The 26,000-nt window shown below is 43.0% G+C and overlaps 1 protein-coding gene across 12 annotated transcripts in view; it reads right to left on the reverse strand.

Annotated features, from left to right (window-relative positions):
• PLB1 (phospholipase B1) overlaps window positions 1-26,000 on the reverse strand; it is a 137,776-nt gene that overhangs the window by 14,057 nt on the left and 97,719 nt on the right. For 11 of the 12 annotated variants that reach the window (XM_085577168.1, XM_085577176.1, XM_085577179.1 and 8 more), the window contains 2 exons: window positions 11,936-22,923; window positions 9,756-9,806 (listed from right to left, as the gene is read on the reverse strand). In XM_085577168.1, the coding sequence (XP_085433294.1) occupies window positions 22,702-22,923 (222 nt within the window). In that variant the 3' untranslated portion in view covers window positions 9,756-9,806; window positions 11,936-22,701. Of the gene's footprint in view, window positions 1-9,755; window positions 9,807-9,838; window positions 22,924-26,000 lie in introns of those variants that run through there. The other variant, XM_085577171.1, reaches the window with a different exon arrangement.

Below are 26,000 nucleotides of genomic sequence, written 5' to 3' on the forward strand. Positions count from 1 at the left end.
AACCTGACTCGAGTATTTAGTTAGTCAAAGCAGTTCTTTACTTCCCATGTGACAAAGCAACAACAGTTCCTATAATTAATAAAAAAGCAACAATAAATCATGTTGAGAATATGAGCTTTATGAATGTTTACTGAATGCTTGAACAGAACTAAAAAACCCCAAACTCCTCCAAAGATGATTATATAACCCCATGTGTCCCTGCCCTGAGTTTCTGGAGGCGAGCTGTACACACCCCAGTGGCTCAGCTCTGCTCCGGTGTGGGCGAGAGGAGGGGACACGAAACCCACATGAATGAGGCCGCTGGCCAAACTCCACTGTTTGTGGCACACCTCAGAGGCACACACACCCACAGAGGTGTGGCTGTGTTTTCAGTGCTGTAGGGCACCTGAAGACAAGCTGGGGAAAGAGCCTGGGCAAGTGGAAGATTTGCATCTCCTCATGGAGAACCCCCCAGTGTGACAGACCTGACGTCTGGGTCTCATGGCTGGCTCATGGTCTGCACTGTTATCAACCTGAGCAGCATAGATCAGCCTGGCAAAACAGCACCATTGTTTGGTATTCCCAAATGGAATACCAAAAATACCCTTTGGTATTCCTAAATGAGGTGTTCCAGTGTCCCTTTTTTATCTCTGCAGCTGCCATTTCATATGCCATACAGCTTTTCACCTGCCAAGAGCCTTTAACTCACAAAACATAAAATAAAACCTCAAAGCATCTCATCCCAGCCACAGCAATATGAAGTTTTTCATCATTTACTTGGTTCTTTTTTCAAAGAAAAAAGAAATACTTATTTGGGGGAGAGGCACAGGGACCTACTTATCTACTGATTTCATTGTCAAATTGGCAGATCACATATAGCCTCCCCAAAGCTTCTCTGTTGCTGAGTACCCCGTTTTTCCATGGCTTAGCAGCCTGACCTCCTGAAGGGGGATTTACTCAAGTAACATGCTGCTTTTCCCAATAGCATTTTCTTTTGCCAACACCCATCTTCTCAATGAGCAATTTGTGATCCTAGCTTCACGGTGGACCAAAAAAATGTTTTGTGTATTTGAATAACATCTGGTGCATTTGACTGGAACTGCAAATAGAATGGACACAAAACTAACTTTGGCTTCATGGAAGAAAGTTCAGTGAAGTAAAAGTTTAGTGATTCTAACAGAGCTCAAAATTATTTGACCTGGGTTGAATTTGAGCTTGAAAGAAGGGCAAATTGAGACCATACAAAGACCTGAAGAATAGTTCCATAAAGAAAAAAGGTACCTTATCAGATAAGCATTCACATTAATTTTTATTCAATCTCATTCAAGGAAGTGATTTTTTCATGCAAACAGGTTATGTTAAGATTAGTTCTGAAATCCTAGAACAAGTGGTTGGTCTCTGTTTCTGAGCCATGACTGAATCCTCAATGAGTAGAGGACAAAACAGCAGACAAATGAAGAGCCTACAGCCCTGGGAGGGGATGATAGGGGCTGGCCTGAAAAGGGCAGAGGCATCACCATTTCCCTATCAAGAAGTGTGAGGTGGGGCAAAGGCAACTCTTTCTGTCAAGGTTTGGTGCACACAGGAGAACCTTACACCCAGCTGGCCAAGCTCTTAATGCAGGGGGCTTCTCTTCCAGAAACAGCCAAGCTCCAAGCTGTGGCCTTGCCCTACAGAATCCATGAAAAAAATAATATAAATAGTGTCCACCATACATTGGGATTATAGAGGGAGAGTTGTGACATAGTGCTGATTAGCCCATGATTTTATTCTGCTTTTTTTTTGCCTTGCTCTTCTTTTCCTAAAGTTTTCACTGTTTTAATTTCTCCCTCTCTAATTCAAGATGTGTTTGAAAAACCATTCAACCATTCCTCTCCATGGACTACAGTGGGGTTTGGATCAAATCCTACAATATATTTGCAGCTTGTTAAATTGCTAAACATTCTTGCTTCACAATCTTTGTGCTATATATTGCTTCATCAGATGAAACTATGATAAAATTTGATCATATGGTCTAATTCCAAGGAAGGCCAGTACTCTACCCTAGTCAGAACTAGCATGCCAGCTTAGCCTTTTAGTCCTTTGGAAAGCTGGGCTCCACTAAGCACAGGCTTTCAACGCTGGTAGGTGGCCTGATTTACAATACCATAAATTACTTGCTCCTGGAGAGAATTGTAATCAGATAAATACAGTGAATTCTTTCTACTGTCTGGAGGCAGTCTCTGAGCAAAACCCCATTTCATACAGCCTGATGTGACTGAGTTAGTGTTATTTTACAGGGATACATGCATTTTTTATGACGGCTTACTTTTAAGAATGTTTATTTTTTCAATAGTGATCTCTATTTTACTATCACTGTGAATCCAGGCAAAGGAAACTTGTGGATCACAGTCCATTGCCCATATCAGCCCTCACTCCCAGTACATTCAAAGTATGATGCGAGTCTAAATTTATGGCTCTTCAAAGCTTGTTAAATAAGGCAAAGGTTTTTTCTCTTCTGATTTAACCTAGTAAGTAATCATAAAGAAGCCAAGAAGGAGAAAAAATGGTTCAGAATAGGTTTCTCTGCAGTAAACATCCAAAGACTGTGAAAAGATTATGCCAGTATCATTACCAGAATATAAAACTGGCATAAAGGAATAATACATATTTCAGTGTTGCAAACAGTGAGGTTACAAAATTAATTAAAGAACCTTGCCCATATATAAAAGATGGTGAGCTTGTCTAGTCTCAAACCTATAAGTGAAAAACATTTGGGGTTTAAAATGAGTACCTCAACTGGTGCTCTGGACAAAAACCTTTAACCAATAATTAAATTAGTAAAATCCCGAGTTGTTTGGCATTTTGGGGGTGTTTCTTCGGGGCTTTTTTTTTGTTTTGCTTTTGATTTTTTTTTTGTTGGTTGGGGTTTTTTTTAGTTTGCTTAGGGTTGTGGAGTGTTTTTTTTTTGTGTGGGTTTTTTTTTTTTTATTGGTTTGGGTTGGTTTTTTTTTTTTTTTGTTAAATTGCTATATATATATATATTGCTATATATATTAATACTATACCTGCCTTAAGACACCAAAACTGTCTCCATGTCTGAGAAACTATAGTGCTCACAACCATAACATGTTGGCTGCTTCTGTAGCTTTGTCAAGGAGACCTCTCTGGCAGATTTAGGGCCAGCTTAGTGGTTCTCAAGCTAGGATTATAATAAATATATGGAGACTTTGATACCTCTTTCTTGCTTTCTTTCCCCCTTCCTTTTCTTATTAGCTTTGGCATCAAAGACCTTCACCCTGTAACACTTGTTACTTGGACATCAGAATAAATGCATTCAGTGCCCATGAAACCCTACAGAGAGCACACTGCACATGGGTTGGGTGAGCAGGGAAGGATACTCAGGGACAAACAACTCTCAAGCCTGTAACTGTTCCTCCTAACTGCATCTGCACATCTGGCATTCATCTATCTCTCTTTATATTTGCTAGCAGCTTTATTAATATCTAGGCCACTAAGCAGATTTTCTCTTCAAAACCTGTGGCCCAAATTCTTAAGAACACACATTATATCCCCTTAAAATGACAGAGTGTGCATGTTTGTTTACATTTGATTAGAAAGCACAATGAGCTAAATTGTGACACATTTGCATAAGAAACAGTGGAAATTTTCTTGATTAAGAGTTCCAATAGATTTCTGTTTTCTGGTCAGTACCTGCCCTGCATTCAACTCACCTTATGATGGTTAATTCTGTCAAAAATATAAATAATACAAGCTAGGGGGTCAAGCCTAGAAGCCAGCAGCTGTGTCCCCTGCCTTTTCACATCCAAAATCCCTCATGTTAAAGAAGACTGCAGCACAGCTGTTTAATTGTTCAGCCACTTAAAGGACAACAAAACCAGTTAAGCATTTCTGAACCCTGGTCTTACACTGGCTGTCAGCTCTCTAAAGAGCATTTTGCACCTTAGAACATAGTACAGAACAGTAAGAAACCCCACAGTGAAGCCTCCCATACAGGTGCACTTAATTAAACTAACACCCTGTGGTTTAAGAAAGACGAATTGTGCATTTCAATTTGCTTGAGAACATCCTATGGACATTGGAGTGGAAGGATTTTTTTATACTGATGGCACAGGCTGGGAGAGTGCTCACCTGGTTTTGTTCCCTGGCCTTAGCTAATAACTTCTAGCATCATCCTCGGCACACTAATTATCTCCTGGTTACATTTAGAAAAATCCCATGAATAACTTTCCAAAGCTGGCTTTTTTTTTCAGAATTCTTGATGATGTGAAATGATTAAATCAGGATTAATGGTGTTTCTAAAAATACATACTTGTGCAGACACAGGTTGTTCGATCCAATGTAGGAAAGAAGGTTAAATTATACAACATAAGCAGAAGTTCAGCATAGTTGATCATAACAGTCCCTGCTGGACTTAATATCCATGAATTAGTGTATGACAGGGGATAAATGCAGTGGGACACAGTGTGATTACTGACTCCAGCTCCTGCTCCCTCTTCTATGAAGTGGCTCCCAAGCCTAGCAGTTTACAACACCCACTGCATCCCTGATATAACAATAAATAACAACAATAAATTGCTGCTGGGGTACAGGGCACTGAAAAGCAACACAAAAGACCACATAATTTTCTTATGCAAGAATATGTGCATTTTGGTCACAAATGTAGGGATAATCAAGGGTCAGAACAGAACTTTCCTGTCACTATCATTACATAAGTAGCAAACATTCGGGATCTCTCATGCTATCTTTTTTTGGCTTTTAAAAAAACTTTTTCCTTTCTTTTCTTTGAAGCCTCAGATGCTGACCATTATTCAAATCTGAATCACAGAATGGGTTGGGTTCAGAGGAACCTTAAAAATCATTGAATTCCAGACCCCCTGCCATGGGCAGGGACACCTTCCACTAAACCAAATTGCTCAGATCCTCATTGTACTTTACCTTAAGCATTTCAGGGTATTGGGCATCCAGAGTTTCTCTGGGCAACCTGTTCTAATGCCTCCCCACCTTCACAGTAAATAATTTCTTCCTAAAATCAAATCTAAATCTGTCCTCTTTCAGTTTAAAGCCACTCCTCCTTGTCCTATCACTAAAATGATGAAAACCTTAACAGGTTAATGGCTTCATCCTTAGTGTAGGGTACACTTTTTAAAATGTGGTAGGTTGGAAGAGTTCTTTTTAAAAACACACTAAGTAGGTGCCTTTGACAAAGTAATTTTTTTCAGTGTGAGCTTTTATCTCTGACTGTTCTTCAAAAGGGGATCACCCAGTGCTGACTTAAGGCAGTGGTAAAGCTTCCATGTGACTTCAGTGACCCAACCTTCTGCCACTGCTCTTATTCCATCCACCCAGCACAATGAGTCAGCTGATTGCATTTAGGAATTTGCTGTACACCTGTAATTTATTGTGCTGTCATCTCAGAAAGAACTATTGTTAAAGAATGACATAGTCTTTCCTTTAAAATTTACTGTCCCAATAAAATTATTCACCCAATCTCCAGTTCCTAGAAAACTCCACAGAGGAAATAAAATTTTAAAGAGGGTCCTTTCTCATCACTAACAACCAAGTAAAAAGTGAATCATTGCAGAGGACTTGATGTGAAATACAGAAATACACCAGTCCTCATTTTTTTTTTTAGAGAGAAACCTCAAGATAATTCAGCTATTCAGCTGAATGATTAAAGGATATAATTTTCATGAGTCTTTAGAGGATATACAGAAATCAAGAGCACCATCCAAATTTTGCCACTAATTTGCTATGGTTAGGTCACTTAAACTCTCCATTCTCCCTTATTCTTGCCCATAAAGTAAAGCCAATTCTAATGACTGCTCTTACTGCAGAAATACTGCAGGAAGGAAGATTAAAGGAAGATTTAATTAACTAATATTTTTCCAGCAGGGGAAATATATAAAGTACTCAGCAAATGCAGCATGTTACTACTAGTGCCAAAACAGTGGTGGATAGTAAGAGTGCCAGCCCTTTTAGCTAAGGGAGAGATAGAAAAAATCTGTTTATTTAGATGGAACCAAAATTGAAATGGGTTCAATTTTTACAAATTTTCCCAACTGCACATTCCCCAGGCATTATGAAATCACACAACATATTTGCTGCTTTTTGAAACCAGGAGAGTGACTCCCTCATCTCCACAAACACACTTCAATCTTTCTTCTACTGCTTCTTCACATACTATTTTCCATTACATATTTTAAAATCTCTATGCCAGGCAAAATGAATTAGTTCAAAAGTCTTATGGAAAACATATTTAAAACTTGTTTGATAAATGCTGTGTTTCAGCCTAGCATGGTTTTTCTTTGCACATTAACAGATGAAAGCTGCCAGAAATGATGATAAAGAAACTCAGGTGGTATAAAAGTACTCTTCAGTTGGCTTAGGATGACTTATACTTTGAGGATCTGGACACAAACCAAGAGGAAGGTTGCCAACAGAGCTTTTCCTCAGCAACCGTCTCTTAGAGAGGCCGTTGCAATCCCAAATAATTTCCTCTACTAAACCCCTGTTCCAGCTCAGGAGTTCCTTCCTTTTGCAGTAGCAATGGGAAAATGCAACCAACAGCATCAGACCCATCTGTACAAGTAGTTTAACTATACAGATCCATGATTAGTATTTCAATTTGTGCCCTGTGCTTACCAAAGAAGCTTGAGAGCCAGCTTCAATTCATAAGGAAACATATTTTTCAAAGCCATCTGAGCCGACATGTTCACAAAAGAACACTATCTGACTCACTGAAATCAAGATCCTCCTCGGCAATAAAAACCTGGGGAAAGAGAGGATTTGCATCTTGCCCAGGATGTCAACAGGATTTGCTCAATGACAAAAGACACACTGATCACTGGCAGCCTAAACCCAGCACAGCAGGCATCAGCACTTAGCCCTGTCCTTGTAGATATCTTGGATGTGTTCATAATTTCCCTCATTTCATCCATTTCATTAAGATGAGAATGTTCACATCAGTAAACACACACATTTGGTGAAATAAGCTTATATAAAATTGCACTCTGTACTGGAGTTTCCCTGCTACCAGGATGTGCAGCTGACATGGGGACGTGCCTGAGGCACAGAGAGAAGCTGATGTTAGTGCACCTCTGCTGCCACAATGCAGTCCAGGTTTGTGGTTTGGGTCGTGGTCATTAAGGAGCACAGCAGATTGATTTTTTTCCTTATTTATCCCTTCACTGTAGCATTCAATTTCACTAGGTTTATGTCTTGCACAAAATGTACTGCTACATGTAGAGGAGAAAAATACATACTACATACAGAAAACATATCCTGCAAGGACCTTTCAACATCATTTCCAGATATCATATTTTTCTGGTTATAAAACAACTCCTCAGTATCTTCAGCTGTGCATGGTGGCATGACAAACCCAACACAGTCATATCAAGGAATTTATCTGTTCCCATCTTGTTTCCTGCCACCAGCTGTATGAGAATAATTTACTTAAAAGCAACTTTGGAATACAAGTATTTTGACCTCAAGTATATCAAAACATCTCCAGGCAACCTCCATGCAGGATCAGCTGAGTATAGACCCATTTCCACCATGACATGAGGAATAATGTCATTTGATCTCATTCTTTTTGTCTTTTCTAATGCTTTTGTCTCTTTTGCCTACTCCTCCTGTTACCTGGTGTGCAATATGCACCTTAAGAGATCCAGGGTACATTGTCTCAGAGAAATAGCAATTAATTATTAAACCTGTCTCTATAACAGCCTTCCAGGTGTTGAGACAATCTGTAAGCTAAGCACCGATGTTTATCTCTGTAACATGGCACTATTGTATGAAACCTGTCAGCCCAACTGCTGCAGAAGCCTTTTATTTATTTTTTATGGAATTGCCTTACAGTGGAAAAATGCCTATTTACAGAAAAAAAAAAAAAAAAAGAGAGAGACAATCTGTGGTTAAATCCTCCCTTTTGTCCAGTTCTGGGCAGGCATATGTCACCATGCAAAATATCACACTTATTTCAGTACTGTCCTTATCACCTTTGCTGTGTAAGCAGTCAGGAGCTGGAAACCTGGAGCCAGGCTTAGATGCAGCACTTGCCATTTCCAAGCCAGCTCATTTCTTATAGGATTACACATGTCTACACATCGTCTGACTAATTTTAAGGTTGTCCAAGGAAGGGGAATGGAGTGGGTGAGGGCTGAGAATCTGCTGCCAGCAAAAAAACCCCAAAATTGTAGGGTGAGATTTTGTGCCCTGCAGTTGCCAGATGAACCTTTAGTGATTAGATTTTCTTTGTCTTTATCAGCATCATTACAGGTATTTTTTTCATGCTCTATAGCAATACATTAAAAATCCCTTTCAGGGATCTAAAACTATTGTCATCACAGTGCAAACAACCTAAAAGTAACTTAATAAACACTACAAGAGTCCAGGTTTCTTATGGATTTGTTTCTCATACTTATTTGAAGGTGCAAACTGAGGCACTTTGTTTGGTGCCTAACTAGTGTATCTCCCTTATGAACTTTTTGGTATCTACTAAGATAAAATATATCTGCTACTTTTCTTTCTGGCATGTGACTCCAGGGTTCCTCTCTGCTCCAGCTGGCTGCCTGCTCACACAGAACTTGCAGGAATTCAATTAGCTTTAAGGCCATTCTCCAGCAGCCAAATTTAATCAACTGGTGTGTTCAACAGTTATTTGAGGATGTACAGAACATGATAGCCCTATTTCCTGAGGAAACCAGACTAGCAATTCCTACTTCTAAGACCTAATCAATTGCAATGGATGTATGAAATAAATGGGAAAATGTGAAGATTGCAGAAAAGCCAAAGTTAGGTAATAAGAAGTGGAACATTCTATTGTGCAAAAAAATGAACATTAGTCACAGTGCAATGCTGACAGCTGGCACTAGCTTTGCAACCAGGCAAGGCATTTAAAGGAAGAAAGTGGCAAGGTGGCATTTTGTCCCAAATCATCTTAAATATGCAAGGCAGCATGGGGGGAAGATCCACTTGAAGGGAACTAGTAGGAGATTGTTACAGTGAGCTCATGGGCACTCTATTTCCCCTGTCCCCAGGACCCTGTGACTCTGATCAGATAACCCTGGACCCTCCTTCCTGCCCTGACAGGGTTGGTGGAGAGCCAGGGAAGCCCACCCTGTCCAAAGTCTATACAGACCCCTGACATTTCCTGTTCATCCTCTTTTGCCCCGCTCTCCACATGGACATCACAGAATAAAGAGAGCTGAACCAACATATATTGGGGTAAGAGCTTCTTTTGGAAATCTTTGCCATCTCCTGATATTCCTCCCCTCACAGCCTTGGACCTCTGGGTTAGCCTGATATTCAGGGGGCTGTGTGAGGTGGGGAACGTCAGGAGATATATAAGCAAAGGTGGTTGTATCATATGAGCAGGGATGAGCTTTTCCACCCTGGATCCATGTGCTGATCCAGGGAGACTGACCTGCCTCCAGCCTTGCCCCAGGACTTGCCATTCACCTTGCCCTTAACCTGGGGGCTCATCTTCCAGCTGAGCATCTCATGGAAGTACTCCTGCTGCCTCAACCCAAATGGAGCAAGGGGAAACTTACTTTGTAAATTCAGACACGAGCAGGTGGAGAGCTGCTGCTGTGGGAAGTCAGCAGACAGTAAGTTTTTGCACTCTTTGCAAAAGAGGTGTCTGCCCACATTCTCCACTGGGCTGAGTAAAAAGCAGCAGCAAACAGGTGCTGGTGGCTGAATGGTAGGAAATGTGGGCCACAATGGCAGAGACAGGGCACAGTACAAGGTTCTGTGGAGCTGGGACTACTCACAGGTTTGACTGCTTCATGTATCCATAAGGCAACGTCATGAGTGAAATGAGCCTGGAATAAATAAATGTGAGAATTATGAGCTGAAGCAGTAACAAATCAGACATGTATGCTTTGCCTCTAGAAAAACTATTCTTCTTCCTCTCCCTGCATTGAGAGCAGGAGTTGGCTCTTATCAGCTCTTTCCTTTTCTAGCTCTCTGCTGTCAGAGCTACCTTTTTCCAAGGGAGCTTTTTCCCCACTGGCTAAGCCTGATGCTTTAAGGCCCACAAAGGTTTTAAAGCTGCTTACAGATTGCAATGTGACCTTTTTTAGTCTTCAGACTGAGATTGACTCATGTGAACTCAGAGTCCCTGAACATGGCTAGCAAATTGTCTTTCATATTCTTAAACTGTCAGAAAGTAATTAGTTATAAATAATAAATGTTGCGTGGCTTGCAAAATACATATCCAGCCTATTTAAGAATATTTAATGCTTGTGGTAAGTTTTTTATCTCCAAGTATTTTTATCTTAACTAGTGGTTTCAGCCATTGGCCTCAGAACTGCCTATAAGAAGGAAGGAGAAAGATAAATATCATACATTATACTCTTAAAAGGTGAAGAAAAGAGAAGAGTAAGCCAAAGACAGAACTTGGATGAGACCCAGGAGGAATGAGGACGGACTTGTGCATGCATTAGCCACCATGGTTGCAGTGCTTTGCAGAAAGGCTGTGCTTTACACTGGCTTATTGCCAGAGAGCAGGCAGGAAGATTTTCTGCAAGCCCCATTCTCAGCCTCTGGGAAAGGCAGGACAGGAGGCAGAGCAGGTCCCCAAAACTCCTCCTGCTTCACCCAGTACTGACTGCTGTGCCAGTCTGCAAGGCAGGCAGGGGACACATATCTTGGCTCCACGTGAATATTGCCTGATTCCTCTTTCCTCTCTCCAGTTCACTAAACTCTCATTTCCTATGCCTCTGCTAGAGCAGTTCAGGTTGAAAAATAGTCTTTGTAATGCCCAAGCTTGTTTGCTTTCTTTGGGGATGTTTATTTAATATCTCCTCACTAATGAGTCAGGTTTCTTCTATGATCCACAAGGCATCAATATTGCATGTGCTCAGAGACCCAAAGGCTAAGAAATACAGGGATGCTAAGCACTGTGTATTTCAAGCACAAGTGTTTTGTTAATAGCAACAGCTAAACAAGTCAGGGAACAGCCTGAACTTCTGGAGTCAAAGCACATAAAGGTTAATGGGCAAAACGCCACAGGAGCCTTTCTGCAGTGGGAATTTATGATTTACAAGTGTACCAAGAAAAGACTGCTTTAATCACTAGATTACGCTAAGTACTTGCCAATTTTAATATAGTAAACCACTATTTTTTTCCTACTTCAACATCCAAAAAACTTCCCTTCTTAAATATAGAAACATATAATCAGATTCTTATAAAATGCTTTCCCCCTCCTTCCCCAAGAAAAGCATTAATATCATTAATAACACCCTCAAGATCTCTGAGAAAGGGGTGCAGAGGATGGGGGCAGATTTTACCTCTTCCTCCCTGTCCCTATCCTGTTTCATGCCTCCCATGACTATTTGCTTGGAGACTCTTGTCCCATTTGCTTGTGCTGCCCTCTGGGTTATTTTCTGCATGACTTGGAGTTGTCCTCTGGGCACAGAAATCCCCTGATGCCCTCCCCAGTAGCCATGTGTACCTCAGCTGCCCAGCATGCTCCTCAGACAACAACTTTGCCAAAACAAGGGGGAAGTGATGTTGAGGAGCCTCACAACCACATGTCCCTTGTGCAAAGGATGTGCCACCCAGAGGGTCACCCCACAGCCAAGAGAAGCTGCTGTAGGAGCAAGGCAGCAACCCTGGCTCACCACCTCCTGAAAATAATATGCTAAAAATTCTATTGTGAGCTTAAATGGTATTTATAGACACCATCAATCACAGAGGTCCTAAACACATTAAATCAAAATTTCTTTAAAAACCAGTGTTCTTCAAGACTCCTAAAAACAGCTCAAAAAGATGATATCATTATAGTCCTCTCCAAAATTTCAGGGTTTCAAGTAGGTCAGCAGGGCTTGGTTTACATGGAGGCTCAGCACCTGACACTGGTATCCATCAAAAAGGGGAGCAGAGACAGCAGGAAGCAAACTCAGACTGACCCTTTCTGTTACAGGGAACAGGGCTCACAGCTCCTTACCTTAATGAAACAAGAGTCAGTGATGTAACATCAGCACAGATGTAACTGCACAGTACAGTAGCATCAGTGCAGAATAAGCTAGAATCAGTCTCATAACCTTCAGAACTGGTAAAGATCAAAAGAGAGCACAAATCCAGAGCCCTATTTCTAAGCCAAGGCAAACAGCTGACCTCTTGCTCTGTTTTTAAACTCCAACCCTCCCCTCCCTGTCTCTGACCATAACTGGGCACAGCTGGGTGCCTGCTGCTTGCCTCCAGCCAGGGGGAGGTTGAGGCAACAAACAGAAAACATATGTGAACTACAGACCTTGCTAAATTAGCTGTATGCAGTATTTTTCATTCTTGATGTGGTGGCATTTTAGACAGCGTTGGAGTGCAGTTTCTTTGGCTAAAGCTTGCTTTTTGGTCATCTGAACCTAATTATGCAGCTGTAGCAGATGTGGCATAGCTAAGGACACAGGGATAGCAGCAGGCAGTACCAGTACACCAGCAGTATGATAGGCACAGTTCCTCAGTCATCAGTGGACACGTATATTGCTACCCTGAGTTTGACTCTTAGGTCTAAAATGAGGTACCCTCTTGAGTTTGGATTTTCCTAGCTACTTGTGTTTTTATTTATGTTTACCAATTCATTAGTGCTGCTTGCAAAAATAAGATAGCACTTACAAGATATTCTCAAGAGAAGCAGCATTTTACATTCTGAGTTTTACTAGAGCAATGGTACTAGAAGCATAAATAAGACATAAGTTAGTGTGTTGCAGTAATGCTGCTTATTCCCTGCATAAAAAACCTACAAGGGCGGAGGAATATTAAGTACCATGTAGGCCACTGATTTTCTCATTCTGCAGAAAGCCAAACCACAGGCAGCTTTCTTCTACAAACAAATCCAATTAGTTAAGATTGTGGATTAAGATTTAAGACTCCACATAGGAGCCTGGATGGAAACCGTTTAGGTTAGCTCCTTCTTATTCAAAAACAAACAAGGATGGCGGGCAGCACCACATTTAACTTGGGGACTGGTGGGTGGAAACTACCAGATAATTAAAGATCTCTCTTTATCACCCTTGCAAGGGGAGGGTCAGATGAGGCAGGATATGACCCATTACTGGCAAGGACAGGTATGTAGGGCACTGTGTCACATGGAAAGATGCAGAGCAGAACCGGAGCAGCAGCCTGCACACAGTGGCCCAGATCAAAGAAGAAATTGGGGACACCTTCAGAAAGAGCTCTGCCCATGGATCAGGGAACAGCAGAACAAAGAAAAACACCATACACTTTTCCCTCTGGAAAGACAAATGGTCATATTGGCTGCTGTCAGGAGATAGCTGATGAAAGAAAAAAACCTTTAATGAAGAATTCCTAGGATTTTTTAGGGCCAGAAATAAGGAAGGCAAACAGGTGCAGGGAGTATGCTGACAGCTGCATGTACAGCACTTCTACTTGATCCCACTCTTCCTGAAGTTCTTTCATCCAGAAAAAAACTGTCAAAGAGAAGAGAAGGGAAGAAAGATTTCTCTCCTAAGGCATGGAACACAAATTAGGCAGATGGCAGGACTAATACAAAGGTTTCAGGCATTCATTTTTTGGGAACGGATTAGGAGAGATCTGAATCCACCTTCAGCAGGGTGAACCATCAACGAGTCTGCAGCTCTGGCTGAACGGCTGCTATTGCTCTTGGAAATAAAAGTTGCCAGCATGTAGAAGCCAATAAAGTCCACGTGGTCAGCTAAAACTGATGGCATGAGAGAATCCTGCAGGACCAGCTACCCAGCAGGAGTCACTGAGGGTAGAAGTGCTGACAGTCACTTCTCCACTGCTTTCTAGTGATGCCTGTTTGGATCCATGTGACTCCAGGAGGTACCATGCTCGTCACCTGCCGGGCAGTTCCCTTGATTACATGGTGTTGCACAGCAATAGTATCTGTTTCCCTGGATGAAGAAGTGGGTATTTCAGGACACAGTATATTAAATAACTGTTTATATAGTGACAGCTGGCTGCAATGAAGTCATCAAGTGTTTCTGAGGTTACTTAGTACTGCAGAAAATCGAACAAGGATCTGCCTGAGCTCCTTAAACATGCTTGTGTCCCAAAGGGCACCACAAAACCCATGGAAGTGGCAAGGGCTCAGCACTGCAGCAGAAGTTGCTTTGGGTGCTAGCAACCCAAATTTTGGCAGTCTTTGATCTAAACAGCTTGAATATTGGGGGAGAATCCGAACACTGCAAAAGCCTCTTTTATGATGAGGGTGATTAAACACTGGAGCAGGTTGCCTGGAGAAATAGCAGCTGCCACACCCCTGGACACTTCCAAGGCTGGGTTGGACAGGGCTCTGACCAGCCTGATCTGGATGAAAATGTTTCTCATCATTGCAAGGTGGTTGGACTAGATAACCATTAAAGGTCCCATGCAGCCCAAATATTCTGTGATCTCAATTGCATCAGCTGTTCATTCTGCCCTCATCAGGAAGGTAGTGTTGCACTCTCTACTTCTGCTGCTACCACCTCTGAGCAGAAAGCTGCCAGTCTATCAAGAATATCTGCCACCAGCAGAGCTTATTAGAGGATAAGAGGAGTCTTGTGTGAATGTTGAGCTGGAAATGCATTTTCTTTTCATATAATAATAAATCTGAATGGTACAAGTCCCTGGAAAATAATAGTTTAGAATTCATCATAATGGAGAAACAATTTTTTTAGAGTATGCCAGTAGACCTTTTGTGTCATTATGAAAACAAACATCTTATATGGAAGAAGAAAATTTATTCTAAAAAGTCCCCAAAAGTCAAAGCAAGACACTTCACTATCGTCCAAAATTCACAAAGCATTAATTTCTGTAGAACTATATTTTTTTTACTGGCCTGCAGTAGCTGTAATTAGGTATTCACTTTCTGTCTAATTCTAATCAGTATAGCAATATCCAACAAGGTGTGCTGAAAAATTATATGGGCGAAAATGTACTTATAATGTATTTGTAATGACAAAAGAATGAGGTTAATAAATGTAGTTTATTTCACTCTGGGGTGGGGGTGGTCTGAGAGATCTGCAAAAGGCTGGTGGGACCCAGATGAGCCTATGCTAAAAGAATTTTAGTAGGAGCTGTATCATCAAATCTCTTCTAGGGAGCAGTAGACAATATGAAAATATTAGATTAGGTGCAGAGTGGTCATTTTGAGCAAATTTGCATTTAAAATTGCCAAGCAAACAGCAGGTTGAGAGAGGCCAGGAGCACAAAACCTGGGTTCCAGTATTAGCAAGTCAAATTGTGAACTGACATCAGGAACGTGGTGAGGATTATGTCATGAATTATGTCACAATATTTGGTGCAGTTTCCTACAGCTCTTACTCCTGCAACTGCTTCCAGCCTTGGAAGTTTAGAAAGTATTAACCAAGCACTCCAAGCCAAAAAAGTAAATAAAAAAGCACATCAAACTAATTATTAAACTGCCCCAAACTCTCAGGGTTTTCCAGCAGACAGCTCATGCTGTGTGATGGTCTGAGTTGAGCTGATAGTGCTGACTGCTCAACTGGAAAAAATCTGATTTTCTGTTATTAAAGATAAGAGGCTAAAATACAGTGGCAGTGTGGTTGGTTGGAAGGAATAGCTGTAGTTTTCATGTGACTTTTTATGTCTGTGTGAGAGATGAAGCTAGGAGAAAGACTAGAAGTGGATCCTAGCTTTCATGACAATCTTTACTTGCTCCCCATCTCTTGCATATATTTCTTACATAGCACTACAGAAGTTTTTGGACACCTGAGAAATGCATCACTACCTGGGATATATATACACATATACATGTGTGTACATATTCATATATACCTGTATCTGTGTATTTTAAATACCTGCAACCCTTTAGTCACCTTGGGCTTTGTAAGAAGCAAGAGCCACAACATGCAAGAGGTACTAAAATAAGAATGTAGCTGTCACAAATCCATCTTTAATCCTCCTTTAATTACCCGGGCCAGTGGGGCATTAACGCTGAGACAGCGCCATGCTGCAGAGAGCTCCAGCAAGTGTAAAGGAAGCAGCAGCACCTGATGATGCAGGACCATACAGGACAGTAAAAAGTGAAGGCTGTAATTAGGAAACCACTTCATTGTGAAGCAGACAGCCCAATGAAAGCAGCTGATGAGACCAGCTGACTGCATCTGTATTGACAATAGCCTGCTAGGACCATTAATATCAGTCATTGTTCTCCTCCCACCCCAGTGCATCTCTGAGTGAGGTAACCTCCCCACACCATAATGACCAAAATCCTCAGTGAATTGCTTGGCTGAGAACTGCCCTGAATTTCTGTGCTGTGGTGGCCCCAATGTCGGGTGTGGGGGAGGGTTTCATCTCTGGGCTCACCTATGGCAAACAGCCAAGGAAGGATGGCTGCATCCTGCTCCTGCTTCACATATGCTCCCCCATGTGTGAAGGACACGGAGCAAACAGAGAAAATATGACTAGGCAGTGATAGATGCAGAGGAACAGACTATGCTCAAGCCCAGCAGAAAGATAACAAATGCAAAGCACTTCCACAGAGCACTTCCTCAGCAAACTTAAAATGCTCCTCACACACTTCAGTGAATTCATCACTCCTGGCTCTCCTGAGAGGGGATCAAAGCCCAGTGACCCGTTCTCCTCTCAGGAACGCTGGGGCAGAGGGAGGGAGCAAGGTGCTTCTTTGAGGCCTGACACGTGAACAGAAAATGAGTCTGCTACCTTTCGGTGCTTAATTCTGAAAAAATTTAGTTTACATGCCTCAAAAAGACCTTTGGAAATCCCTGACTAACCTGTCCCTTACATCTGGTACCCCAAACTTATTTCCTCCCTGAGGGTATTTTGTGCAGTTTGGCTTGGAGGAGCTGACAGCTTCTCTGTGTATGCTGAGAGACTAGCCCCCTGCTTCTCAGCTCAGCTGTTAATGCAAGTGGAAATACATCCAGGAAGAAGTTTGCCCTTTTGCTGCCCTTGATGCACCTAGACTGAGCCTACAGCATTTCAGGTCTCCGGAGCTCTCTGTCTAGCAGCTTGTGAAAACATTCTGAATTTACTATCCTTTTAACCAGCAAAGAAAATAAATCTTCCTTGCCATAAATGCTAATGTTGGTGCACCGAGAAATCCAAAGGGAGGCTGCAGAGGGAGAGAGAAGCATTCCCCATGCGATGATTAAAGTGCCAGTTCATGAAAGCTGACGTCAGCGCGTGCTTTCAGGGTGGCAGAGCACTTTGCATTTATCCTTTCCTTGTTTGTGCTCCATCTGGATGGGCTCCAGTGGAAATAAAAAAAAAAAAAAAAAAAAAAGAGGGAAAAGGAGAAGCTAATGCCTTTCTAATGCACTTCTGAATTCCTTTGGTTTCACACAGGGAGCAGGCTCTGAAACATCTAGATTCTGCTTGGCCAGTTCAGAGAGATAAAAGAAACCGAAGGCAGCTAGTGCTGGGGTCAAACTAAGTCATAATTAGATTGTCACAGCAAACAGCCAGCTAGGGCAGCTCAAAGGAAGACCAAAGGGAGCACACGGGTAAATTACATCTTCTTAGGATTTGATAATTTGCAGGAACATCCCTGTTTCCCATCAAGAAGATTCATCCCAACTCACAACTGCTTTCATATAAAGTTATGAAATTTCAAAACTCAAAAAAGCTACACAAGTAAGCTACAGGTTTCTGCTAAATATGGTCTGGTGAGAAGACACCCGGGAGCAGCTCTCCAACTCCATGGTTGGGGAAGAGGATAAATACAGCCAGTACTTTTGATGTCATGAATTTCACAATATTTGGTGCACTTTCCTACAGCTCTTGCTTCCTATTGAAGCAGATTTTCTTTCCCCAGGATAGAGCAGCGCAGGGAGTACCATAAACTCCCTCTTTCCATAACTTTTTTTTTTTTCCTGAGCTGCTATTGGAGTCAATAGGAAAGTCTTACCCAATCACTATGGTCACACACATGCTGCAACTGCTCCAACAATTATACTGCAGGGTTTCTTGCTGAAGATGGCTACTGATAATTTGGTTTTAGAGCTACACACTGGTACTGTCGGGCAGCAGGGATGATGATTGTGCACAACAGTGGTTTTGGTCTCTGGTCACTCTCATAACTTGCAAAATTATTTGGTAGAGACAGATCATGTTGATAAATACAGGAGTTAGCTTGGCAGTGAAGCTGCCTCTTAAACACTTTAAATAACAGCTTTGCATTTACTGGAATTATTCAAAAGAAACAACTTTTCTTTCTCCTCAGACATGCTGATGATTTAGTGTTATCTCCCATTCAAAAGTCAGGATGGCAATATTAAAAATCAAAAGGTTCCAAATCAGTAATATTTTTCAGCTGAAAAGTAAGTCTAAAGTCAGACATCCTGCATTGCTGAATATTCTGAAACTAAATAGCCTTTGAAATAACATTCTGAAATGAAAACTTTCATTTAGGTCCACTTTTCCCCGTCATTTTTCTTTCATCAAGTGAAAAAATGAAAGACCAACAGCACAAGAAAAAAAATCTCAATTTTATCAACTTAATTTCTTCTCAATGGGATCCACTCTTTTCTGTTCTGGAGGTCATACCATCACCATGGGTCGGATCCCTGAAAACCCCGATCTGCTCAATGTGCAAGAATCCTTTCAGAGCTGCAGCCTTGCACCTTGCAGGCTGGGGGTGGGACCTGGAGCTAATGACTGGGTGTGGAAATGCAAGTGGGAGCAGGATGGGAGGACAGTGAATTTCCATCTCTGAAATTATCCCCACCCCACAATACTCAGGGCCAGGGTTCCACCACAGTGCCCAGCATCTGTGTGTGAGTGGAGCATCAGGATGGACCCGGTCCCCAGTGGAGTTTGCTGCTGCCCACCCCTCTCTCCCCCCTGGAACAACCTGCCAATATCTTGCATTCATTCTAAGGTGAAAAAGAGGCATTAATCTGGCACAGCCAGCAGTCTCCCTGTGTTAGTGATCGAGTGATAAGTTGTGCAGTGGTTACACAACTGGGCTGCGTCTGTGGAGCCAGGACTGCTGGGTTTAATCTCCTGCTCAGTCACTGACTCACCACGTAGCCTGGAGAACATCATTTCACCTCTCTGCACATAAATTTCATCATCTTTAGTTGGGGGGGTAATAAGGCTATCTCACAGGACGCACAAATTGCCCTCATAAATATTTGTAAAATTCTCTAGATGATGCTTCAACAAAGGCAGTATGTTTTTTGTTGTTGAATAAGTTGAATAAGCAACAGCGAGGGGAATGTCCTAATTGTCAGGCTGGTTTATTTACTTACCTTGTACCAGAGATTTCTGGCAGCTATGACAAAAGGATGTCTCAGGTAGGGGAAAGGGTGAAGAGATTCTGTGACTACTGCAGTAGGAGCAGCAGCAGGAAAAGGTCAGCTCAAGCCACAAAAACAAGTACGTGACAGATAAATGTTATGTCAAAGGCTAAGTGGCATTTGTGGCATTTGCAGCTCAGATGCACAAGCAGCTTATGTAGATGGTACAGTGATGCAATAGGTATGTCTAATCCTGTTATCAATGCTCCCCACAGTGCCATGCCATTTCTTCAGAGAACATGCTGAACTCTGGTTTTGGATTCAGAGGCATTTAGATACCTGAAGTTCTGCTTTTGTGCCTTCCTGAAGGTATCATTTTTCATGCCTAATGTGAGGACCTGTGTCTGTCTTCCACCTGAGGCTGCCTGGGAAGCACAGCCTGATTGTGTCAGCACCTCTGATCCCCAGAGGGTCTGGGATGAATCCTCAGGGGCAAGACATGATGACATGATTCATGCAGTCACTCCGTTTGGGTTTGGCTGTGGGATGTTTAGTCGATGCTGCAACCCAAGCCCCAGAGGCTGCATTGCAAACAGGTTCCTGAGGTTCCAAAGTCTATGCTGAAGTAACATAAGATGGTCACTGAGAGACGTAAGGAGAGAGACAAGCTGGAAGCTTTCAAAAGATGAACCCTTGATTTTTGTTGTCTAATCTATCCCAGCTGTGTCCTGCCCACTTACTCCTAACTCCTGTGTTTTTCTTTGATCTGGAAACTGATTCAGAGGATACCTGTGGGCAGCCTGGCAAGTGCAGGTAAATCCCTGGTGGGTGGAGGAGAGCTGCTGAACCAGGCAATTCCTGTGTCTTTAACCAGTGCAAGAACACAGAAAGTGTCTTCTGCCTCATCCACCCACTGGGGAGCCCTTACACCAGGCCCAGCTGCCCTGCTGTTGTTGAATTGAACCCAGCTGAGCAGCCCTGGCTGCTGTTCCACTTTGGGGCTTCTCTCCTATCACTACCTAAGCCCTTTGGGGCCCTCAGGTGGTGCTTTCCATCACCTAAGCAACACAAGGGGTAGATAAAGGGCTTTCCTCCATGGCTAGTTTTTAACACCAAAAGGAATTTTTATAAAATCTTTGATTGTTAAGATATACTTTGAAGGGACCGTGCTCCCTTTCTTCACAGCCATAATAATTTTACAGCAATGAGAAAGCTCTCCTAGACCTCTGGAAGAAGCTGGCTTCTCCAGCAGAAATAACTCACTCCAGGGTCAGCCCATGGATCAGTGGCAGGAATTCCTGGCTGCCTCTCACAGAACCGTGTCCCTGCAGCACCCCTAGTCCAAAGGGACTATTAAATCTTTCTTGTAGGGAAGCAGAAGGCCTGGAAACTACAAGCACCCTACCACAGAAACACATTAAATGGATCCCACACTTCATCCAACAGAGAACATTAGCACATTTTCATACCCAACTTCTACAAATCCTGCTGAAGGCCTGCAATTAGAGAAAACCCATACAGTTCAGCAAATGATGTTTTCTCAGTGAACTTAATGCAGTTATGACTTCATCATGAGTGACATTTTCATAGATCCCAGAAATTTAAAGACAATAAGAAACTCCCTTTAAGCAAGTAGCTCCAATCACCCTTTAAATAAGCTCACCTAGGTTTAATAGTTCTATAAAATAAATCTAAAACTGCACAAGTCCTGTGCTTTTTCTGTCTTTTCCCTTGGGATACTGTTCTCTCCAATGGTCAAAACCAGAACAAACTTTTTTTGTGCTAGAATGGTCATCAAAAGCATCTAAAGTTAACATTTTTCAAAACAAGTATGAGAAATCTACCATTCTCAGAAAGACAGTGAAATATCTGATATCTACCAAAGTTAACTGTGGCAAGGGCACTTAAATGGAAGATACTCAGCATGTGCTAAGTTAAAATGTGCCAGCCTGGTGGAGCAAAATGGGTACACACAGACACTGGGCAGCACTGAGGTGCAAAATGAGTACTTGGAACAGAATTAGTTTTAACACAATAATTCACAGGAGCATCCCTCCCTGTTGTGCTCAAATATCTATGATACACAGAAAATTTCTTTTATTTAAGTAACGTATTAACTATTTTATGGATAGATTTTTTTTTTTTTTGTTCTGCTCATCCCAAAATCCCAGATACCTTTCTTCTAAAAACAAAGGGGTTGTGTGAAGGGGAGAAGAGCAAGCACTGCAAACCTATGATCCTCCACTAGCAAATTATTTAAATATTCCAGGAACTGTAAATCACAAAAATGAAGAGCTGTAAAAATCCAGAGCTTTTCCTTTCTTTAGGTGGGGTTGTTTCACCTCAGCATTTTAGCAAAAATCCATCAAAGTAACAAAACTCTTGCCCAGATGTCTCAGGCTATCACATACTGCCTAGCTGTTAAAATGACATAACTTGTCATTAGCACATCTCACCACCTAGAAGGTGGAGGGGGGAAACATGTAGAATCACCTTTGCACCTTCAACACAAGGGTCTTGCTGGAATATAATATGAGAAATTGCAGCTGCTGTTTATCTCACGCCTCACTATTGGAAAATACAAGGTTGCAATCACAGACTTGTCTCTAACATTCTAAATAGAGGCTTGTAAGAGAAAAGGACAGATGCACAATTAAGAAGCCAAGATGCATAAACAGGTGTTCTTGCTTTGTGCAATTGAGTGATATATTCATGAAACAGAGAATTGGACCCCAGAATGAAAAAGCTTTTAACACTTTGTCCTGGTTTCAGCTGGGATAGAGTTAGTATTTTTCGTAACAGCTGGTTCAGTGCTGTGTTTAGGATTTCATATGAGAATAATGTTGATAACAAATTGGTATTTTAGTTGTTGCTGAGTAGTGCTTACTCTAAACCAAGCACTTTCCAGTTTCCTGTGCTCTGCCAGCACAAAAACCTGGGAGTGAACATGGCCAGGATAGCTGACCTGAGCTAGTTAAAAGGATATTCCATGCCATAGAAAATCATGCTTACCATATGGAGTGGGGGAAGAAGTTCATGAGGGGCTGATTGCTGTTCAAGTACAGGGTGGGCATCAGTCAGAAGGCAATGAGCAAGTGTAGTGTGCGGCACTAGTTTCTCTTGAGTTTTATTCCTCTCTTTTTTTTTTTGTTACTTCCTATTTAATTTCAATTATTATTATTACATTTTACTTTATTTCAGTTATTAAAACTGTTCTTATGTCAATCCATTAGTTTTACCTTCTCCCAATTCTCCTCCTCATCCCACTGAGGGGGACTGAGTGAGCAGGTGTGTGGTACTTAGTTGCCTGCTGGCATGAAACCACAGCATTACTCTGAACTTCATCCTCCACCTGCCTGGTCCTCAGAAGACAACTCCAAAATATATTACTGATCAATGTTATTTGGCACAAAAATCCCTGGGCAACCATGAAGCTTCACTCACATCCAACAGGTTTTTCGTTCTGCATTCTCTGTGTCACAGCAGAGAGCTGCCTCATCAGAGAGAGGTGTTTGTTCCACTTGTGTTACAGAGGGGTTGTTTTAATGTTGTTTTCTGTGTCAGCCTTACGTTGGTGCTTCTTGGTTCTTCTTCGTGACACAACCCAGCCAAGTAAAGAACCCACCAGGATCCCCCCTACTGCAGCCACAATGACTGCCCAGTAAGGGACTGAAGATTCTGTTTTCTCCAAGCTGAGATCTGAATTTCCAAATCCACTATTTCTTCTCGTGGAAAGAAAAGGTTTATCCTACAAAAGGAGAGCAAGGGCTTTATTGATCATAGATCACTCAATGGGCAGTATTCCAACAATATGACACTGCCCCTTCTCAGAGAGGAATGGTAGATCTTTAGACAATCAGCTGGTTTTGCCTTCTCTCTATCTTATCCCAAACACTCTCCTGCCGCGCTCCCGCCCCGGTTCCCTTTGTCTCAGCCCCGGCTAGCTCTTCTCTGGGGCGAGAGTGGGCGATTGAGGCACCCTCCGCCGCTCCCAGCTGGGGTTTGGAGAGTGCCTTTGTGGGTTCCGAGCAGCGCTAGCAAGCCTCGCGGTGGTAAATGAAGAGCGGATCCTGCTGGGGGCTAAGTCCGAGTTTATTGTAGCCCAACGGAGCTAAATATCCTAGAACGGTGCCAGCCAACAAGAACAAGCACAAGGTGCTTGCACTGGCTTATAAACTGTAAGGGAGGGGTATCCAACGACCAATGGGGATAGGGATAGGGGGTGGCTCCGGGATGGGGGGATATGGTGGGGTCCAATGGGGGAAGGATATGGGGGGAGCCCCAGGTCCTCGCCCAATCACCCGGTGCCCTGAGTAGAAGCTTCTGGATGGATGGGAAGGGGCACCGAGTGATAGACAAGGCACCCGGGGGGGGTAAAATGCCTCTTTCAGGGTGATGGATAGATACTGGGAAGGCGGGAAGGGCGGACAAGGCGGGAAAACTGGGGATAAACCAAGTTGCACACGGGGGTACAAAGGAATAAACCAATACATAATACAGGGATAATAAAACATATACATAACGCAACTCCACATCTCCTCCTTTTTTTGTTTAAAAAGAAAGAAAGGTGAAGAGGATAAAGTAAGTCTTTAAACGGGGTCTTCACAGTCACTGGGCTCATTTTGAAACTAGATGTTTCCTTTTTCTGGAAATTTTTCTTTTTGAAACCCTTCTTTGTTCAAGGGTTTCAGTTCATCACTATGTTAAAGCTTGTAATAAACACAATGAGTCCCAGCAGCAGCAAAAGTCTTGTTTCTTTAGAAAGCAACTGAAATTAATAGTCGAGGTAGGGGAGGTCTAACTCAAAGGGGAACAGAGAATCTCCGGAGCCAGGGAGGGAAGAGGGGGGATCAGGTGAGGGGGACCTTTTCCGCCGTCGGAGGGCGGCGTACCCAACTTGAGGACTGTCCGGTTTTCTCTTCTGGGTCTTAGGGACATATGGTCTGACGAATTTGGAAGGGACCCATCTCAGGCCTGAGGGCGTGGATACGCAAGCGTACCCCCGTCCCCAGGTGACCAAGTCATAGGGTCCTTCCTGCCGCCAGGTCTCAGGGTTTTTAATGAGAACTGGCGGCTTTTCCCTGACCTTGCTCTGCTCGTAGGAATTAAAGTGCCTCGCGATGGGGGGGTTGAGGCACTTGAAGGAACAGTTTAAGAAATTGATGGTAAAAAGGGCCCGCGCTAACTGAACCTGGGGGGACTCATTTTTAGCTGACGACTGTTGTTGTTTAAGCATCCTTTTGATGCTTTGATGAGTCCTCTCTACCACGGCTTGACCTGTCGGGGAATAGGCGATGCCAGTTTTATGTTCTATTCCCCATTGCTGCAGGAAGCCTGCGAATTCCTTGGATGTGTACCCGGGGGCATTGTCTGTTTTTATCTGTTTTGGGACGCCTAGCATGGAGAAGGCTTGTATCAGGTGTTTCTCTACTTCCTTGGCCTTCTCCCCTGTGTGGGCAGAGGCGAAAACTGCTCCAGAGAAGGTGTCCACGGAGACATGGACGTACTTCATCCTCCCGAAGGAGGGGATATGAGTAACGTCCATCTGCCACACCTCACAGGACTTCAGACCCCTAGGGTTAGCCCCTGCGCTCACCGATGGTAGTGGGAGCGACTTACAGGACGGGCATGTGGCCACAATGGCCTTGGCCTGGTCCCGGGTTAGATGGAACTGTCGGACCAGACCAGGCGCATTTTGATGGTAAAGCTGGTGGCTTATTTTGGCTTGCTGGAACTTGTCCGGGAGCGGCGCCAGCTGTGCGGGGGCGGCAGCGAGGGAATCGGCACGGCGATTGCCCTCGGCCAAGAACCCCGGCAGGTCGGTGTGTGACCTGATATGCATCACATAAAACGGTTGCTCTCGGTGGGAGACTAGCCTTATCAGCTTAGAGAGCAACCTGTTAAGGGCATCGTTGGAGACACCTTGCAGGATTGCATCCTGTGCTCTAGACACTACACCTGCTACATAGGCCGAATCAGTTACCAAATTAAAAGGTTCAGAGAACCGCTCAAAAGCTCTAACGACTGCGGCCAACTCAGCTACTTGAGGGGATCCTTCTACTTCAACAACATCTGCCTCCCACTGCTGAGTTTGAGGATCTTTCCAAGTCACTACTGACTTGTGGGACCCTCCGGACGCGTCCGTAAAAACTGTTAGAGCTTTTAAGGGTTTTTTGCTCTGAATTTGTTTTGTTGACAGAGTGAATTGGATTTCGGAATTGAAAATTTTGTGGGCCGGTCTCAAAACAGAAATTTTTCCGGTGTAGCTGTCCAGTGCAAACTGCAATGATTCATTCTCTTGCAGCAGGTGTTCTAACATTGCCTTTGTGAATTGGCCCGATTCTAATTTCAAAGGAATGTGGATGTGATCAAAGTCACACCCCGCCAGCTCCCGAATCCGCGTTCTCGCTTTGCGGATTAGCTCTGCCACCAGCTCTTGTGGCCGTGTCAACCTTTTGGATCGTGAATGACTCAGGAATACCCACTCTATGATGGAGAGTGGGTCCCTTTTGTCCTTATCCTTGCCCTTTCCTAGGGTGTCTGCCCATTGGAAGATGACACCGTGGAGGTGTGGCAGTCTGCCCAATATGATGAATCTGAAGGGCAGGCCCGGATCGTACCTGTGGGCCTGCCTGGCAGACATTGCCTCCTGAACCTTCTGCAAAGCAGCTTTGGCCTCTGGAGTGAGTTCCCTGGGAGAACTAGGCTCTTCCCCCCCTTTCAATAAATTGAAAAGAGGGGCTAGGTCTTCGTTGTTAATACCTAACCAGGGTCTCACCCAGTTTAAAGACCCACACAGCTGCTGCACGTCGGCTAGAGTCCGAA

Source organism: Lonchura striata, chromosome 3, assembly GCF_050655825.1.
Source record: "Lonchura striata isolate lonStrDom1 chromosome 3, ASM5065582v1, whole genome shotgun sequence".
In the NCBI taxonomy this organism is placed as follows: domain Eukaryota; kingdom Metazoa; phylum Chordata; class Aves; order Passeriformes; family Estrildidae; genus Lonchura; species Lonchura striata.